At 43.9% G+C, this 20981-nt stretch overlaps 1 protein-coding gene across 2 annotated transcripts in view; it reads right to left on the bottom strand.

Annotated features, from left to right (window-relative positions):
• The window catches only part of LOC119181506 (nicotinic acetylcholine receptor alpha6), a 342354-nt gene that overhangs the window by 73794 nt on the left and 247579 nt on the right, over nucleotides 1–20981 (bottom strand). For both annotated transcript variants that reach the window (XM_075888955.1, XM_037432764.2), the window contains exon 3: nucleotides 10850–10894. In XM_075888955.1, coding sequence (XP_075745070.1) covers nucleotides 10850–10894 — 45 coding nt within the window. The remainder of the gene's footprint in view (nucleotides 1–10849; nucleotides 10895–20981) is intronic.

Here is a 20981-nt window from a genome sequence, read left to right as displayed (position 1 = left end):
GAACAAGTTGAAAAATAAGATAGTTATAGAAGTAGATGAAAACGTTATTCATCATGAACGTGATTCCTACAGGCGCAAAAATTAAAAAAAAAAGCTAGAAACACTGCGGCAGCAATCAAGAAGATTTCCAATCTTTCTTTTTTATTGTTTTCAAGAAGCAAGAGTCGCAAGACCAACTTTCCTGTTCTCTTAATAAAAGATTAAAAAGAGCTGCGATGTTCGCTGACAGGTTCCTGTTAAGACTTCCGCAGCACATTTCTTTTACTCTATTTCACGCTTTTTACCTCTTATACTCGGTGAAATCCGGCAGCCTGATTCAAAAATTCAATAAACAAAGGAAAAAAAGAACGAAATATGTGTATAGGCGCAGCTTGCGGCTGCCATTGAAGGTAAAAAAAAAAGAAGGCCCATGCAGGAGCGGGCATCGTTATCTTACCCCACGGACTGCTTTTTTACCGGCCTGAAAAGTTTTTTTTTCGCGTACCGCGGTTTCAGAGTGAAATTAGGTGCTTAAGAGTGTTGATGTCTCGCTGCTGCATTCATAGACGGCACTATCACACTGCGCAAGGCTCGGCTGGCACCGGTGTTTCCCCAGTTCCGGCAAGAAGTTTCGCCATTTTACTTGGATCGAATTTACTCATCGGGTGGTTGTTTTGGTTTAGTTTTTTTTTAGCGTGAATTTTCTTCCGGTGTTCATGACTGCCTGTGGATAACCTGACCTGGAAGTTCAGGAGAGAATGCGTCAGATTGGTGCGGTGGGTCAGATTATGCATGTGCGCGAACGCGGCTAAATTATCGGTTCGAGGCCAAACCTTCAACTGAACGCACGTTTTCATGGCTTTCGATTCTTTCAGGAACACATACATGCATGCATAAAAGTAGCGTTACTTTATGTGCGATTCATCAAATAAAAACGAACCGGTCATTCGGGCATAAGATAACTCAGCAGCAGATTTTCGTAAAGCGTAAGGAACGACATCATTGGCTAAACGGGGCAGGAGTGAATATGGAAATGAATGTTTCGACAACATGACTTGCCTTCTCTAAGACAGTGAACTGAAACGGGAGCTCTGAACAAGTCCGCGTGTCGAAACGTCAGCTCCAGTGGCACTCCTTGTTTAAGCACTTGAAGGCTAGAAATAACAAGGCTGTATACCTATTTCAGAGTGCGCTGCCTTTTCCGCTAATCAAGGAATCGCGACGCCTTGTCGAGATTGAACTTAATTTCTATCAACATTGCTATTATGTTTCTCTTTATTTTATTTATTTACAATACTGTTAGGCCTCGCGGGCTGTTACAGGGGTGAGAAAGCAAACTATACAGCGCTATGTAGTAATCTCTTCTAGACGTGACTGAAAGGCTTCAGCTGACTCACAAGCATCAAATACACTGAAACTGAGCTTGTTCCAGTCAACAATCGTACGAGGCAAAAAAAGAAAACTTGAGTACATCAATTCTCGTGGCACGTGGCAAAACAGCGTACGGATGATTGATTCTAAACTGAAATTGCATTGTTGCTTCGAGATGTTGCAGGATATGACTCTCTCATGGTGCTGTTACTCGTGGCACATGAGACAGGATGACTGCGAGGAGCCGCGGCTTGCGATCATTTACAGCTGCAAAACATTTACATAAGGTATTCTGGCCATGTTCAACACGTTGCGAAGTTATGCCTAATATTTAATTTCGTTGGTCACCAATGTTGCGTTTCTTATAGCGTCATTTTTTCCTTAGTTCCTGTTTTCAATTTTTGCTTCTTGTCTCTGTTTTCCTTGAGCAGGCGTCTTCCTCGCGGTGGTTGTCGTCGTCGTCGTCGTCGTCGTCGTCGTCGTCGTCATCATCATCATCATCATCATAATCATCATCATCATCATCATCATCATCATCATCATCATCATCATCATCAACCTGAATGAGCCCACTGCCGGGGAAAAGGCTTCTAGAATGTTCCGGAAATCAACCCGGTCCTGTGCTTGCTGTGCATCTGTCCACCTAAACTTCGGTCTCCCACTCTTGCTTTTGTCTGTTACAGGAATCTAGTCTGTTTCATGCCAATTTCTTCTTCTTTGTTTCAACTAAGAAGTCCCTAACACCCGTTCATTTCCTGACCCACTCTCTACTCTTCCCATCTCGTAAAGTTACGCCTATATCAGTTTCCTTTTTATGGTTCGCTGTTCTTGCTCAATTTATGCTGAAGCCTCTACTTAAGCCTCCAGATTTCTACTTCGTAGGAAAGTACCCGCGATATTCAACTGTTATATACCTTCAATCTTGAGAAAAGCCGGCAAATTTCAAAATCAATTTCAGAACGCCTTCAATATACGTTTTAACCTTTATTAGGGTAGAACTGCTGCCTCATGAATTCACCAGTTACACTTTAAAGGGCAGTTGCACAGTTCAATATCTCTGTTGTAAAGAAGCCGCCGATACTGAACCGTCCCGCCAGAAGACCTCCTATAACCAATGTTCAAAGTACCACGTACAATGATAACAATTACTTCTTAACGTACAACCGGTGAAACTACACGCTGGGGGCTTTCACGCGGCCAATGTATAGCAATCACTTCAGCAGTGGTCGCTGGGTGCCACCTGGTTGAATGCAGTTTGCGCCAGCCATATGCAACAGCTTCGATGCGAAAGCGTTCAAGCGGGAAACATGCGGGATACAGCCGGACAGCGCGGGTGGAAGAAAAAGCAAGCAACACCGCCCCCTTTCCCCTTTTTCTGGGCAATCATAACGCTTCGAGCTATCATTGTGGACATTGTCAAATTCAGCGATTCCGCCATATTGCCGAATCGCACGTTCATGTAGATTGCGATTGGCTCATCACCTTGTTATATCTTCTGACGTATTTCATGCCACTTAGACGAGGCAAGCGGTGACACGCAGTTGTACGTCAAAACAATTTCAAGAGTATCTTAACAGCTCTTATGAACATTTCCACAAGCTTCTCGAGACACACGCCCATAATATTTGGGACAGTGGACTTCATTGGTGGACTTCATTGGTGCACTTCACTGAATACGAGTGGTATAAGGCGTTTTACCAGTGCCGTAAGTATATGGTAATACCATACCGTGATGGTCGGCACGCAGTTTTTTTTTTTTTTAATCTGCAAGACGTCTACTAGGTGATCTCATAATCTCATCCCGTTACTGCGCGCAATGAGAGAATCGCGTGGCTACATTTTTTTTTCTATAAATGCTACGTGCCAACAACCAAGGCACGGTATTTTTATACTCACCATACCACAAACCGACATTCGGGATCGATTTCGCCAGTTTCGCGTGATTCGCCAGTTTCGCGTGAGAGCAGCAACTTCTCTGTAGAAAAGCCAATCCCGCTATTTTTGTGCACAAACAGAAACGTTAGCAAAATACATCGTTACTGAAACCGTTCTGTACCAAATAATCTATAACCTCTCGTACGTCAATGCGTTCCTGAAAGCAATTTTGCATGCTTATGCATGCTGGCGGCTACGGCGTTGTCTCGCATGCCTCGAAGCGACGGTCGCTATTCACTTCACTCACTTAATAAATAAGCATCGCCGAGTCGCGGGAAATTACTCTGGCATCCGAACCGGCACAGTGCCCTCTCATCCGATTACTTGCAGTTTCCATTTGCAGTTTTCCTACAAGCTCATAAAAGATACCAACAAACAACAGCTACCTCAAAAAACAACGTGCCACCATCCTAAACGCGGTCAAGTGAAAATTGGCGCATTGTCAACTTTCGCGATCGCTGTGCGATGACCTTTACGGTGACCGGTGGGGGGAGATTCCCGTTTCCCCCAATTTCACTCTTTCCACACGGCACACGACAAGAACAGTTCCCGGCACCTCCGAGCTACAATTACCAGTCTTGGCATCGAAGCACGCTCCGCGAAGTCGCACCACCCACGCTAAATATAAAGTGTCATCACTACGAAAGGAATGACCGAGGGCAAATATTCGAATAGGGTGGATGACAAGCTCCCGACGCCGTTACGCTACATAGCTGATGTTCGCTCTTCTTGGAGTGACACGATAACTGCAAAGCGCGCTTCAACGGATAAGGACAAAGGCAACAACAGAGCAAGAACACTCGTGTTGTATTTTTTTTTCTTGTGCTTTGTTCTCATCCGTTCAAGCGCATTGCAGTTACTATGCCACAAAGATTGCGGCTGTGAACTCCTCACCGTTACAAGAGCTCTTCTGCGAAAGAAATAAAAAATCAAGAAAAGCGTAGCGGGACCGGTATATTATGCGACGGATCAACGGGCTCTTGGCAGGCGGAAAACACATTTCCGTTTGAGAACGAACGGAACGCGAAAAAGCTCGATTACGCTGATTGCTCAGCGCGCCCAGTACGGGGCGATAATATAAGCGGAGGAGCGAAGTTCATCTGCCCTCGAGCGGCAAGCGACGGCAAACACTGGACGGCCTATATCGTATAGCACGAGCGGCCTGCCGTGTCCTCTCGACCGTCCTCAAGGAACACCTCCCTCGAGCGCCCACTGTCCAGCCGAGTTGCTTCCAACGCTGGTCATGTGTACAAGCATTGCTCCCCTATAGTGCGCCCCCCCCCCCCCCTTGAGTCAGTTTGTGCTTCCCTGCAGGTGGAGTGGCGATGGGATCGACATGGCTATTGGTTCATAAAACAGCCTTTTTTCAACTAACACAGGATGTGATGCTCACGTATAAACACAAAGAACGATGGCTCGTTTTGAAGGCATAATCGGAGCTCCAGAACAACTAGCATATAGCATGCACCGGTCACCCACTGTATAGCGACAAATGCAAACAGAGAAAAAGAGAGAAAGAGAGAGAACGGACAAGAAAAGGCAGCGTAACTAACGAGATGCAAGTGGCTTGCTTCCTACCTTGCACGTAAACGGAAGTGGGGTTAGAAATAAAAGAAGGTGCTGAGATAGAATAATGTTAAAAATTACATGACCCGGAAAGAAATAAATTTAAAGCAAGGACAGGCGTTATGAGCTGGAAACGGAGGCTTATTTTCGCCGGAAATTTCGTGGACAGTGAAAGGGGTTTGCGCAACACACTTAGATTACGTAACGTAATCAAAGCGGCTCCTCACTGAAGTGACCACCATGAAGTAACATCCGCTGACTTGGAACCAAATAATGCCTACAGAAAAAAAGTGTACTCGCAATAGTGATTGACAGAGAAGGCGGCTTCTGATTTGCTGCTCTAAGCTAGAGGAGGGGGACGGGAATAGGAAGGAAAGGAAAGAAAGTGACTATGGAAGGATATTTGAACTGGCAAAACATTTTTTGGAAGAACTATGCTTGCTCAAAAGAGTTTTAGTAGGTCATGTGACAGGAGTATTAAGGCATGGGTCACAAGAGTTCCACTTGGATGTGGATGCTTAATGCTCTTAGCCAGGGCACAAGCTGAGCAAGATAAAGTGGAGTATGGAGCCATGGCATGTGTTTAAATGCGGCAACACTCGCTCTGTACTCGAGTATATATGACGGCGCCGGTAACGTGATTAAATAAATATAAACTAATTTCGTGTATATGCTTGTTCCACCTTAGAAAATTGGATTCAGCATTCATTAAACACTTAGAGGCAGAGCCCATCTGCCACGTTCATTAAATAATGCCTCTCTTTCTCTCTCTTTCTATGTACCTCTCTGCCAACTAGAAAAATTATGTTCTTCCGACTGACCTTATTTGTCCATATGGCCAAAGCTGCTTCTTTCCACGTGACAAAACTGCCATATAGAATTCTTAGGGCTTATTTTAACCGCCAGTTAATTTACGTCTCCAGAGAAAATAAACCAATTTACGCATCCGATCCCCGGCAGCGCAAGAATTCGCCAAAAACTGAGCCTATGTGTAAACAAGTTAACGTTGCGCGAGAATCCAACACATGTACCAATTCTTCTAATAATGCCCTTCAACCATGATAAGAGGCGATTCTGATCCGTTTCTGATCCATTTGGCGTGTTTGAAATATTCATGTGCACGTAACACATTCTTGCCGAGCGCGACGCAATTCATGTAGCCCCGTCTAACGATAGCATTTGAATTCACTCATGTATCTGGTCCAATGAATTGCCTCCATGCAGTGTTCCCAAACGAAACTTACCGAAAGGCATGCAGGTGATGGTCTGACCATGAAGTTACGTCCCAGAAAACATCCGTTATTGGTGACAAATGCTCAAGTGCCACCGATGAAGTCCACGGCTAAGAGCCCCTGATCATAACATTCTATGTTCGAAACGACAACTCACTTGAGCTGACGTAGGTGATGACCTAACATTGCGTGGTGAGGTGCACAGTATTTCTTTTAACTTGGCGGGGTACATATCACGGGTGATTTATGGTGATTTATTCTATGCTAGCATTAAATGATAATAGCATACACACGCATTCATACGCCTGTGGATGCAAAGTGTTAACAGTTATCTATTAGTAAGTGTCAATTCTGCATGCCGGCGTTGTTATTAATCAAACCGAATAGGCCTGCCCACATCGGGGCTTGACTCACCCTAGTCAAACATGTTAAGCGAGAGCTACATAAAGAAGGGCATCAGGTTTATATCTTTGAGTCATTCGTATGTGGCTTTCGTATGGGAACTCAAGTCAGTGGGTAATGCTGCAGGTGTTTTTTTTTTTCGGCGAGCAATTAATTGGCCAAAGGGCAGCTCAGCGTAAGTCGAAGATTATAGGGTGTGGAGCAAAGCGTACAACAGAGTGCAAATTTAAGTAAAAAATCGCCACGACAGAGACAACATGATGTCTCGGTTAAGTTAAAATACAAGCTTGCGACTGTTGTCTGACCAGTATATGCTAGCGAATCATACATCATGAACAACGATTTGGCCTTCGACAACGTCCACCATGAATCGGAAGCGCTAATGAGTCCGTCAAAAGGGGGAGAGTTGGGTGGGAGCCATGCGGCGAAGCACAGACACATTGCAAGCTTTTTTTTTTTTCTTTCGGACACATCACACCGAAACAAGCTTTTTGGGATCTTGCACGTGGAGGGTCACAAGACGGCCAGCCACAGCTGTCACCGTGTGTATGTCTGTGTTTGTCCGTGTTTATGTTCCAGTGGCGCATTTGGAAAACCATGCCCGTTTGTAGCAACGTCATAGCAGGAATAGTCGAGCAGTAACGCCTTCGACATCTGTCTTGCCACACGACTTACTAGGACACAGAATCAGTGTTTCGAACTACTCCGAACCGCAAGTGATGATACCTGTGAGAACTAAACGCAGCGTGTCCGGTGCTTCTTTCATTTTCCCTAAAATGGCAGAGCCAGCTAGCAAGTCCGTAGTGAAAAATTTCGGAATGAAGTGTGAAAAATTGCAGGTTTTCCAAGCTTTATTTTGTAAAACAATGCGTGACTTTTCACGATGCTGAAATACTTGTCCAATGATGGTTTGAAAGTTGTACCGAAATCGTATCGTGAGACTGTATAATGAAATATCTCAGTAGGGAGGGGAAAAGAGTTTCGAATGCTGGCGTGCCGACACGTGTTCGTGTTAGAAGCAGTCGATTCTGTATGTCTGACATATGCAAGCAGGTTAGGTGGCTAAGTTCCCGCGTTTACCGATAATTGACTTATCCCAACTATAGCCAGGAATAGCGAGACTGTCAACTGCGTGTCATTTGAGTCGATTGTTTGAACGACCAATGAAAAAAAAAAAACTTCTATTTAGAAATGCGTACAGTCGCACTTTATGTAAAAGAAATAAAAAGAGACTTTTTTTTTTTGGTTAGCTCGATTAGGTTTCGTTTAGTTTCGGCCCTTTGATCAAGCGGCTGGTGATTATACAGCATTACCGCACATAAACAAATGTGCAATAATTACGCAAAATAAGCGTGTCAGTGCCATTGAATCGTAGCTGTAAATGAGGCTACGTTAAGCGCACTTGATCAAAGGACACGTTTTAACGACGATTGGAACGTCGTTCAATTTGTTCTGAGAGGATGAGCCTTTCGTGCCCGCAAAGCTTCGACAACAAATAGTTCGAACTTTCTTTTGGAGCACTTACGAATGCGATAGCTCAAGGGTGCGGAAAAAATAAAAAAAGAGAAAAATGAGAAGAGAGAAGCAGGAACGAAACTTTTCGAGGCCTTCGAATAGGACCGCTATCACACGCAGCAGCTCCGACTGCATGTCGCCCACACAACCGTTCTGACACGTACTAGCGTATACTATAGTATGAACGAAGACAAGAACACGGTGCATTCTTTGTGGAAAAATCTGTCTTAGTCTAGAATGCCAGAAAGACAGAGCACGACAACTATAAGTACTATATTGCCCTGCGGCGTCAGATCTATAGGAAACGGCAGATAACAGCCGCATCAGCGGATCTTTTTTTTAAGTGATGTTTGGAAGAAAGTTAGGAAAGATGTTTGAGTAGTTGCGAAACCTGATGCTCTATTTAGGGCATAGCCTAAAGTTTTACAAATAGACAAAAAAAAAAGAACACAAGACCAGGTTGCCTAGCATGGTACAGGTACATCTTTTGCCGACTATTTGTTGCTCTACAATCGACGCAGAATCCGTAAACAAGCTCATTTCTCTAAAATTGTTTAAATGCTATGCGTTATCTTAGCATTACTTCACGCCTGTAACTTCAAAGTAGGCAATGAAGAAAGAAACGGTGCCCTAAGCTTATAGGCTTACTTCGCAACAGTCACACACTTCCGGAACATCTGAAACCGTGCGAAATTCTCTAATATCTTGGGCACTGGAGAAGAAAGGACTAAGTGAACTCATAATTGCGAAAGAGCGATAAAATGCAGCCTGTTGCAATGTTATAGGAGAACGCAGCTGCGCATTTGCTACAGCAGCCAATCAGAGCATGCTTGGAAGAAGGTGTGAAGGAACTAATCCCAAGTGTGCCTGTGCGCCCGGCAGCCAGGAGCGAAGAAGGCGTCGCTAACGTGACCATACAAGGCGTTTTGTAGTGTATTGCCTCGTTCGCTAGCACGTTGATCGTATCAACCAATGCATAACAAAAAAATGACAATTATTAGTTCCAGAACTTATCTGGCAGTGCGCGTAGAGATAGGCATTACAAGTTTTTACGAAAAGCCTATTTTGTCTCGGAAAAGCTGAGAACTTCAGACCAACTTACACTTTCACGAATCGGGATACTAGGGAGTTTTAGAATTGGGGTACGAAAATGCCTTTGCGTAGGGACGCTTTGGGTCAAGCAGGAGCGCTGGGTTTTCAAATAGAGTCTGCGGCAGTTTGGACACTTCCCGTATTTCATGTCGCCCTAGTCTTGGCCAAGAACCGTCCCTTCAGTGGGTGCCGTCACGTTTGTCTGACGCAAAGCATTTAGGGCATGCTTTGGGACTCCCGCTAAACTCGAGAAATGGCGTCCCCAACCCAAAACCCAAACGCGGTTTGGGTTTTGCGCATTCGCATTGGCCTTGACGCTATTTCTTTCGGGCCCCTATTCGAAATATCCCTCTGCTGATTCGTAAGCGCTAAAAGGGGTTCTCCACTAGTTTTCTTTGATAATCAGCAGGAAGTTCACAAGGATTTGCAAGATGCTGATATATGGACTTATAACGTGCTGAAATTTGGGCGTAAACTTGTTGATGCTCGAATTTAGCGCTCATCTGACATTCTTGTTCTTTCTTGTGCCATTGTTTTGCTGTGATCCTCGTTAAACTTAATGAAAGCCTCCGTGAAACACATTCGGATGCATTAGTACAAAACCCGTTAAGGCTCTTTTTTTTTCCTTTTGGGCGTTAACATGACAGTAATTGGAAGCTTAGTGTACGAGGGTCACACACTTTTCACCCGTTCCAAAACTTCGTGAGCGACGAGGTTTCTCCACCGCAAAGGCACACCTGGTGTCCAAAGTCGTGCATTACTGGCCGAGCGAGCTCCCGAATGGATAGTGTTAAAGCACAAATAGAGGGAACGTGGGTTTTCATGCATGAACGACTATAGGGGCACTAGTGCTCACGACAGCATGACATGTGGTAATAACAACGGTAAAGAAATGTGAAGAGCTACCAGCATAACAACGTAAGGACGAGGCCACATGCAAACGTGTCGCAGCTCTAACGCAACGTTGTTGCGAACGAGGACATTTGGTGCATGTTCGAACTCCATGGTGCACAGAGCGGATTCTATCTAATGACCGCGGGAAGTTGCAACTCGACCCGATGCAAACTGGTCCACGGTGACAGAGCCTCAAAATTGGACCACTCTGTCAGATAATCCCCTTATATCGAAGCCGCTTTCGCACTGTGGCATGGTAGACTTGGTAGACATGGTATGGTAGACATGGTAGATAGAGGGCCGGGTTGACTAATTTTCATCGTGTTTGCACGCAGTCAGCGGGTGAAACACATCGCGCCACTCTTCCAGACGCGCACAAATTTTACGCACGAATCACACACAAGAAAGCACAGAACCTGACTAGAGGATAAATTCCGTTGAAAGAAATCACCCTCTCAGAAGCTGCTATTTAGCGTTTTGGGTTAGGAAAACTGCTCGTTTCGTAAATAAGAACAGACAGAGATTCGAAACCGTGAACACGTTCAGTGAACGCTTGGTCAGACGCTGCACGAGTGTGACCAGAGTGATTAGACGACAATTCTTCGTGCACCCCTTTAAGCGCGTTATCGAGGTCGTTCGGAATCAACGTAGCTTTAAAATAAGTCCAAGTGGGCTGGTGTTCGTCCTTATCAGCGCAGGTCATTCATCCTCCAACGTCCTTTATCCTCTAAAGCTTTTGAAGAATGGCTCAAATAGGATTTATTGCAGGCTGGCACTATTTGTCAATATAGTCATGCTGCTTTCTTTTTTTAGAATCATTCAGCCTGCGCGATGTATTTGAATAATCAAACAAAATAACTTACCAATGTTAACCAGATATTTGTAATAATTAGCTGATTCTTTTCGTCCTACAAGAGAAGAGAGAAACCAGAAAAAGAAGTGCCACAATCAGAAGAAAAATAGTTTCTGGTTTTACGATAAAAATTACGATAAATTTGTATAACATGACTTATAACATGACTGTGAGTACTTGGATCGATGCTACGATATTTCTTCTACCTCACTTTTTTTTACTGATAATCACGTTTTTCAAGTCAACACTAAAGCGGATCTGCCCACTGAAAACGTGGTCTTTTACTGATATTGTTCGAGCAGATTATTTTAAGCGCGTACAGCAAAAAAAAATGTACAATTGCCGTTTTATAACGCTCATAAATGAAGCGAGCAGTTGGCACTTCACACGGAAGGATTAGAAAGTGTTTTAGAGTCTATATACTAAATCGCACATGCACATGATTCGCGGACGCTTGCAGAGACACGCATGCATCTCTCACATGTCTCAAACTACTTAAGAAAAAAAAATGTCTGTCTGCGAAAAGACGTTTACGCGGTTTACCCGACGAGGAGTGAAAGAGTTCCAGAAGAGAATCCAGTGGAATATCGAGCAGTGTTAGAAAAATTTTCAAATTTATCTAACTACTTTTTGCATCGTTCTCGCTAATGTGTACCCCTGCTTATTTTCTCAACTGTTTCTGTCACTGCTGCTAAGCTTATCTATAAGTGGGTGGACATAATTTAAGTAGAGTTATTCTGCCTATTGTACTTTCAATCCAGAAACAGCATACATCTAAATATTCTCAGTAAAAAGCAATAAGAGACAATATTTTCGGAGTATTTTCAAAAACAATATTCACATCTTAGTACACGCAGTGTTAACCATAACACTTTTTTTCGTTATGCAGACCTTTATGCTTCTCAAAATCACAAATTCAAAATTATTGACAAGTAAGCAGTTTGATTTAATACACGCGGCTCTTTACGGAGTGTGTAAAATAGCGTTCTAATTCGTGAAAACAAAATGTGGGTCTAACAAGTAGTATCTCATGCTTTGTACCAAGTATGACCACACGTGACCTTATTCATCTCCCACTGTAAATTTGGGCTTTTTTTTACGCGCAATCGGTGATTTAAATCATTAAGAATATGCTCGAAAAGTCTTCATGCTTTCTGAAGCATAGTGAATTTTGAAAAAAAAATATGACAATATTCGATTTGGTACACAAAAGTTTCGAATATCCGCACATGCATAAAGAGAACACAAACGCCGAAGCTCCTCTCACCACCCCAACTTCGAATACGGTTTGCCACCTCACAAAGAGAAGCCATACGCAGTGCGAAGTTGCACATTTGGAGCGATTATAACGAAAGAGCTCCAACGGCGAGACAACGAAAGGATACACAGAATAAGACGCGTTGCCCCACCGTGGTTCCCCGCACCTCTGTAAGCGGTTTGTCCCTGTGTCGTTTCGTTCTCTTTGCCATACGAGCTGTTTCAAGATTATGAGCCAACTAGCTTAGCTAAGAACGCTTGTGCAGCTAGGGATAGGTTGAGATATTCTTTCAGCACACTGCTGTAGACGTCATGCAGAACGAGACGATAATTAGGCAATGACTCGTGCAAGATCTGCTTCGTCCCTTACATGGCATTCGACTCGCTGGATTAACCAGTTAAACATTTAGGATACGAGGTACTTTTTTCAGACTGCGGTAGCTTGAAGGGACGATGAACTCATGAAGAAGAAGCTGAACGGATTTATCCGTCCACGTAGTCCTAATCGTCACTTTCCTCTGCTGTACACGCATTTTGGAATTAGCAGTTGTCCAAGAGATAAGCCACTGTCGCTTGGGCGTTGTCGAATGATAGAGCTTGTCGACGAGTGGCGACTAATTCGCTCTTTATAGTCTTTATTTAATTAACCCGCCGACTACAGACTCAAAACGAGTAGACTCAAGACTTCGCTTTGGTAGCCATGAACGTTGTCATGAACTTTCGTGAATGAGTCCACTTTCGCGTGGTTTAGCGTGATTTTCACCGAGCGTGCCGATGTTTAGGAACAACCCGTTTACATGCAATGTGCCTATGTGCCTTTGCCCACTGATACATAAGGTTTTACACGCGAAGTATGCCGCGATAGAATCATCGCAAGTGATGGTCTTAGAACAGGACCTTTGCAGAAATCAAACATACTATAATCATGTACGACACTGAGAAGTCAGAAGAGGCCCCACAAGCCGATCGCCCCTGAGACCAAAGAACAATTCATGTTTATCCAAAGGCATATATATATGCATTCGGATACGTTTGCTCTAATTCGCGACGTGACATTAAAACTAAGCGGTCATCGTGGAATCACTGATCGCGTTAGTGAACTGTGGATACGATTCGGTGGTTTATACAGTGTGTGCGTGTTCATGTGCGTTGTTTTGTGCGTCGTATCGTGTGTCGCGCGCATGTGGCAGGTTTGAGCTGTGTTGGCGGCGTCTGCATACACGGAGAAGACATATACATGTGAGGAAGAGCGCAAGGCAAACAGTAAAACGCACGTCACAAGACTCGACCTGTTTCCACAACGCTTCACACCACCAGCACGCAACACGGAGCGGGGAAAGGGGGAAGTCAGTGTCTTTGTTGCGGCAGTTCTTACTTACCAGGTTTAACCACACGTTTGTTGTTATTATTTGATTCTTTTCGTCCTACGGTGCAGCAAGAAGAGAAAGACAGAGAGGAGAGGAAGAAAAAGAAAACGCGTGCTGTGACGCTTCACCGCCATATTCCCGGCTTACCGTGTATGTACAGGCACCCTGTGGCACTGAGATGGCGCTGCGGACATTCGGTGTGTTACACTGATATCGCTGACATGAACAACTAGAGTTTTCAAAGAGAACTTAACGAAACTTACAAGCAAAAAGACAGACTTGTCAGCTATTCACAGTGCCTCAGCAAAGTCGTCTTAATTTTCACACCATCTACACTATGGTGTTTCAAGGAACACACTGTGACATAGGCCTGTCTTGTTTTAGGGATAAGCAGTTAGAAAAACTTAATTAAAAAACGGTATTTGAAATTCCCCTCATTCGCTTACTTGACTGTGTTTTTGCGCTGCTACTAGCGGTAGATAGCTTTCACTTGAGAGGCAGACGCCTATAGAGCATGCAAGTTAACGACAATGCAAGAACCCCTCACAGTATCCCCTTCGCAATGAAACTTTACGTCCATATTTTCGAACTTGCACGTTCTATACCAACACTCACGTTGAATATTCGCAATCATTACAAAACTAACCGGCGGGTAAAAGGTGGTAAGGGTTGTGCAGGTGAAAATTATTACTCGATAGATGGGCAAACAAAACGAAAGAAGGAATAATGCAATTGGATGCATGTCTTTCGAAACCAGAAACGCCGGTTTCAATTATTGCGACCACAAAGCGCTAAAGGAGGGTGCATAAATAACGAGATCAACGCTATTAACGAAGCAGAATTGAACTATATGTAACGACGTAAAGAAGAGAAAAATATAACTCCATTCAATTCCGAAGGACAAAGAGAAAATTTAACAATTAACAAAAAAAACAAGCTTGAAATCAAAACAAGCAAAATGAAGCAGATTAGGTGGCAGAAACTCCTGTGTGCACAGTTACCATTTTTTTTATTTAGATATCTTGGAATCTTTTTTTTTAAATAATCAAACAACAGTGCTTGAAAGACACAGGAAATTTGAGCTTGCACATGTTTGTAAGCATGAATAAACATATCATTGCCCAATAATAGAACAGAAACATCCCCAATAGCGACCATGATGATAATCGAGCAAATAATGACAGCGTCCGTGAGTGCAAAGTTTCTTGATAGACACTGTTATCACGTAGTTCTTTACTGGAAAACCTTAACAATATCCTAGCAAGATCACCGGTATCACCAGTAGATTAATGCAAGGCTTCCTCCAACCAGCAACCGAACATTCAAAATGAAGTAAGAAGAGAGAGATAAAGATGCAAGGAAAGGCAGGGAGGTTAACCAGACGCACATCCGGTTTGCTACCCTGCACTGGGGAAGGGATAAAGGGGAAAGCCACAGCTTCGCCGCAAGGGTGAAGAAATGAATATGACAGCAGCAGATTGGAGTGTTATACAAAGTTCCTTTGGTAAACATGGCAGTTGCAGCGAGCGAAGTGCCTTTCCTGCTCTCTGCAGGTTCAGCACGGGCTTTTCTATAGAGCACGACACAAAGATACGGCGCAAGCAATCACGGTTGACAATGTTCCGCCGGTTGTAGTATGTCTTTTTTTGCCACGCAGTCCACCTGCAGCTCCTATCTCCATGCGCCTTTCGTGCAGTGAAAGAAAGCCGACTCAACTTTTCCGCTCAGCTTAACCAGTAGTCGCTGGCAGTGCTACCAGGCTCTGACTGGCACATACGCAGTGCATGGTGATGTTCTTGATTTGTACTTTATACGGAGCATCACGGCGATGACGATGAGGCAGCGAAAATGAGCATAGAGGGCTCACACATAATTACATTGCTAACGCAATAAAATATTAAAATCTCCTTCAGCATGAAAACATGACCATAACTGCAGAGGATGTACCGTGCGGAAGTTTGTAGCTCATTGTTGTTGCAAGGTGTTCTTACACGCATGTTTCCACTGGTAGGCTGCGACATCAACAAACAAGACAAGTGTGATTTGGCCTCCTCAGTCAACACAAACAGGCTATTCTGTGACTCGCATTTCGGTTTTTAGCAGAAAGTAAGATAACTTTCATCCCACACAGTGAAATTCACTGAGTGCTTTTACAGGCTATGTTTTTTTTAGTTATGTAAGTACGCTTTCTTGTCATTACTCGATAAAACATTTTTAGCTTGTTCCGTCTTGTTGCATTTGCCTGGGCGACAAAGAAGAGACCAGGATCATACAGTTCTGCAACTGGGTGAATTTCGGTCACCAACAAAATGCGCAGGCAGCAAATCTGTTTTTTTTTTCCTATTACTAATTAGCCTCAGTGTTGGGAACTGCAAGGACTTGTTTTTTTTTTTTGGTTGCTGTTGTTTTTGTTGATGGTGCTTCTGCACGAATTTCGGTGCCCGCAAAAGCCGAATTATGGGCCAGAATTTCCCGTGGGGAATCGCGTTCCGCTGCGCAAACAGCGAGCGCTGGGTTCGTAATGCGAGTCAACACTTTCAAGAGCCTCCAAAACTTGGACCTATAGCGGTCCTCCTCATTCCTCTACTCACTCTCTCCTTCGAGACGAAGCCATGTATTAAACACCGCAACGTTAGGGAGTTCTCGTTTTTTCCTCTCTAAACACCATAACGAGTGATCTCTCCACTCCTTAGCTGCCCCATTTACGCAAGACTCCTCTCCTTATCGAAGAAAACCTAAATTAACGAACACAACATGAAACAGGCTCACATTATACCTGCTACAGTTATTCGATGTATTTTGATCCTTTCAGCTTCATCAGTCGGAGATTCATTATCCTGCTCATTTGGCCAGAATCGGCCATGGATGGTTGTTCGTATACCTAAGAATTCTCGACATACTGAAAAAAACTTCACGCTTTTAATTTTTGTTGAGTACGCGCTACCTCGTGGTTGTTATCGCTTTGCTTACTTCACGGTAATCGCCGTCGTCTTCTCCCTAATAACTCCTCGGACTTTCCCCAAAGCGCGAAGCATGCTAAGAGCATTAATGCGCTGCGCATATCTTGACGAATGAAAAAAAAAAGGGTAATTACTTTCCGAGGTACACGGCATTTCAAGCTGCGTGGCGCGACGGAAAAGCAAACAAACAGCCAGTTCGCATGGCGAGGATTAACGGCGTCTCTTATGACTCGTGACGCTTTCAACGTGGCGTTTCCCGAATAATCAATCTCCCCCCTTCAGGAAAATATGGCGTCGCTTCTATGTCCATTATTTAATCGCCCACTCTGTTGCTTTTTTTTTCTCCTTTCGTAACTTTCAGTTTCACCGCAGACGGTGGTTTAGCCGAAGTTTCACTGAGCAGTTTGAGTTCGACAACGTGCTTCGATCAAAGTACCGTGACCAAAGCAATTCAGTAATTTTCGGGTGGCGTCATAAGAAGGTAATCTTCACCTGTCAAAGCCACGGCGCTCGCCGTAATTTTTTTTTATTTAATAGGGGGTGGGGGGGGGGGCGCTGATAGTTTTTTGGTTTTGTTTATATAAGTGCAGTGAAATTAAGCCGTTAGAGAGACTAGTGGTGTATTCAATTCATGTTTAAGACTGAAAGCTTAATTAGGCGAAGTATAATCCAGATTTCTAACGACGGAACTGAACAAGCGACGTCACACACATGCACACACACACACACAAACACACACGCACGCACACCCACCCAACCATACCCTCACCTATCTCTCCCCCCCCCCACACACACACGTACGTACGCACCCCTCGCACGCAGCTCGGCTGCTGATTCGATGGTCGCAGGTTCGATGTGGGTGGTGTCAATCAAATTTTTAATGGAGGCGAAAATCCTGGAGGTGAACACGTCTACATAGATATGTACAATATTTCGAAGAAGGCTAGAATCCACGTTCCTAACTATATTCAGGGGCACGTGAAAGAACACCAGGTGGTTGAAATTTCCGGAACGGCGTTCCTTGTAGTCATATATGAATTCTAAGTCGATATATCGACTTTAAGATCTACCAACCTTAACGCGAAGCTCTCAGATGCCGCAACCAAAAGCGAAAGCTTACCGTCGCCGTTCCGCGTCGGCAACGACAACACGACTGAAGACAAAAATCGATAGTATGTGATGACATTTCCATATGACGTCATCACGATGTCCTGTATAGCCTAAAGTTGTGACGTCATCGCGAGATCGATTTGACATCTTCGTGAACGTCATCACACGAGATCTTCGCATTTCATTGCCTCTGTGATTGGTAGACTGATCAGGGAAGCAGCAGAAGCAGTGCAAAACCAAGTGAATTGAAGGAAGTCGCAATGCCTCCAACGCGGTTAACAGTTCAACACAAGATTAGAAGATGGGGGGGGGGGGGTTCAATGATTATTACATCGACCGAAAAAAAAACAAGATGGTTGTGATCTTCGATTCATTAGTTAATTGTAAAAGACACGACTTTTTAATGAAAAACAACGCTAACGCACGCATGCACATGGCACACGCATACGATACTCACGAACGAAAACTCTGGCATACCCAAACAAACAACACACACACGCACATTCACACAGGTGCTTATACACGCATTCTGTATGTGTAGGTTGCACATATATATATATATATATATATATATATATATATATATATATATATATATATATATATATATATATATATATATATATATATATATATATATATATATATATATATATATAAGGGAAAGAAGTGTATACCTAAGGGCTCGTTTTTCCGTGTTTTTAACACAATAATAATGAGATATAACAGACAGTAATGCCAAGGAATGTACAGGGGAAGTTATTAACATTAATGGAATGTAAATAAGAAGAAAGAAAAGTGGATGAAAAAATTACCAACTGTAAGCAGTTGGTAATTTGCTTACAGTTGGTAATTTTTTCATCCACTTTTCTTTCTTCTTATTTACATTCCATTAATGTTAATAACTTCCCCTGTACATTCCTTGGCATTACTGTCTGTTATATCTCATTATATATATATATATATATATATATATATATATATATAGCAGAGCTTGTCGCTATCCGGGAGGCAATAAGGTTTATTTCCGGAGAGCCACCTCGAGCCTGTACAATTTTTTGTGATGCCAAACCCGCTTCGCAAACCATTAATTGCATCATGAAGCAAGGTCCCTATTACAGCTTGGCAATAGAAATCATAGAACTTATTCAGGTTGCTTCAACAAATGGTCACCTTATAACTTTCCAATGGATTCCCGCTCATTGTGGCGTGATGGGAAACGAAGAGGCAGACGCTGAAGCTAAAAACGCCTTAAGCAGTGCCCCTGAAGTACGCATTGCGTTTTCACGAGCTGACACGAACGCCCTGCTTCGCTGCGTGATGCGCAGCTACACAATTCAGCACTGGACCAAGCCGGAACGGTGACGCCGGTGACTTCACAAATGGGACCCAAAAATGAGGTTCCGCATGCCCCCTAAAATGAGACGGCAACTCGCAAGTACGATCCACCGCATTCGTCTTGGTGTAGCGTACACCAGACGTTACACACATATCATCGGTCGCAGTGACACCGGTTCTAATTGTGAACACTGTGATGTGCCAGAAACACTTGAGCACATATTTTGTGTCTGCCCAGCATACGCACGTGAACGACAAACACTGATTTCTTGCACTGAACTATATCGCAGTAGGTCATTAACTGATGAGACCATGTTGGGCCCTTGGCCAGACACCAACAGTGCAACTGCGGTCACAAGAGCAGTTATTACCTTTTTAGAAACAACTGGACTATGTGCGCGGCTATAAAATGTGTCACAGCTAGAAAGAACACTACATACTCACCTCTCTATCTCACCATCGTCATCCATTAATCTTTCTTTTCCCCTTTCCCTTCCCCCAGTGTAGATAAGCAGGCTAGAGCAAGCTATCGCTCAGGCCGACCTCTCTGCCTTTCTGTAAATAAACTTACCTCCTCCTCCTCCTCCTCCTCCTCCTCCTCCTATATATATATATATATATATATATATATATATATATATATATATAGTGAGAGATAGAGCGAGAGTGTTGCGTACAATATTAAAAGGGAACGCCGCCAGGCCACTGCTTCTCAGTCTGGCTTTAAACCCGGCACAATCTCCTCTCTCCCGTACCACACCCTGAACCTCAGAAGCTTGACTGTCTCGTTTTATGTCGCCTGTAGGCGTCCCAATATTTTATGAGAATCTCAAGAGCATCGAAGAACAGGGAGCTTGCGAAATGTAAATTCGTCGGTCTATGGTTTCTCGTAGCTCACATAAAACGCTGGTGCGCGCGCGAGCCAAGATGTACCAGGAGGTTGTCCCACGAGGCCCCGGCTTCTCACGAAGTTTTGGCGAACTTATCGAATGGTGATAAGCGCGGGCCGTTGGGGAAAACTCTAAGCGGCCGTCCTTAAAACAGCACGCATCGCTGCGACGTCAAGGGACGCAAACTATAACTGACTTCTATAGCGTTCTGGTGCCTTTCACGCTGAGGGCCTTTGAAAGCTTGCGTGCATTGAAAGGAACTCTAAAGATGAGAGTTAAAGGGGCAAAATCTAGTCAGTGACCAGCCACGAGATCAAGTGCACGCTCAACTATTTGCCATCCCAATTTGCTTTCTTTCTAAAAAAGCAAGAACAAAAAGAAACAACTCGCACGGTCTTTTATGGATTCACAAAAACGAACTGAAGGCGAAAGTCATGAACTTCTTCATCTCCTCAGCCAATATATATATATATATATATATATATATATATATATATATATATTGCGATTTTCCTTTGCCCCATCTTATAAAGAGAGAGAAACGAGCAGGAAAGGACGGGAGGCTAACCAAGTTCCGACTCGGTTGACTACCCCACGAGGAGGGGAAAGGGGGAACAATAGAAGGGAACGAGATATAGAGAAAAGAAGAAGAGTAAGAAAGAGATAGGTGAACTGTTAGCTTAATACTACAACATGAGCTCGCGCCGTTAGTTCGAAGTTCCCGCAATACAGGCGACGTCCGGAAAGCTTGCATTGCCTCCAAGATCAAAGGCAACGCAAGATTTCTGCACTTCACCTGTTTACGCACTTTCTCCGCGGTTGAACCACCCTTGACCAAGCGACGACGTCACTTGATGACGTGAGAATGGCGTCACAAATATTTCTGAAACCTGTACCGCGACTACGACGTCATACGGAGACGCCATCACGTGATGACGATTTTAGGCATCGCTCGCGTTAATGCAGCCGACGAGAGATGCCGAAGCATCCGACGGTCAGTTTTCACGTTAGATGAGGTATCTGAGGCTTCTGCCTTAAATAAGCAATATGTGCGCTGCGACTGCCTTTTGCGATTTCTTAGGCAAGACATCTTGCAGCACTATAGTCGATTCACATGTTCCGCAAGCTTTTTAAACGGTGCAAAGAAGGCAGGACGAAGACAACGTCACACGCCTGCTGTGTGCGTAAACGTCCTTGTTTTCGTCCTGTATTTTCGGCGT

The sequence above is a fragment of the Rhipicephalus microplus genome, chromosome 3, assembly GCF_043290135.1.
Source record: "Rhipicephalus microplus isolate Deutch F79 chromosome 3, USDA_Rmic, whole genome shotgun sequence".
In the NCBI taxonomy this organism is placed as follows: Eukaryota; Metazoa; Arthropoda; class Arachnida; order Ixodida; family Ixodidae; genus Rhipicephalus; species Rhipicephalus microplus.
This window is presented reverse-complemented; position numbering and strand designations above follow the sequence as displayed.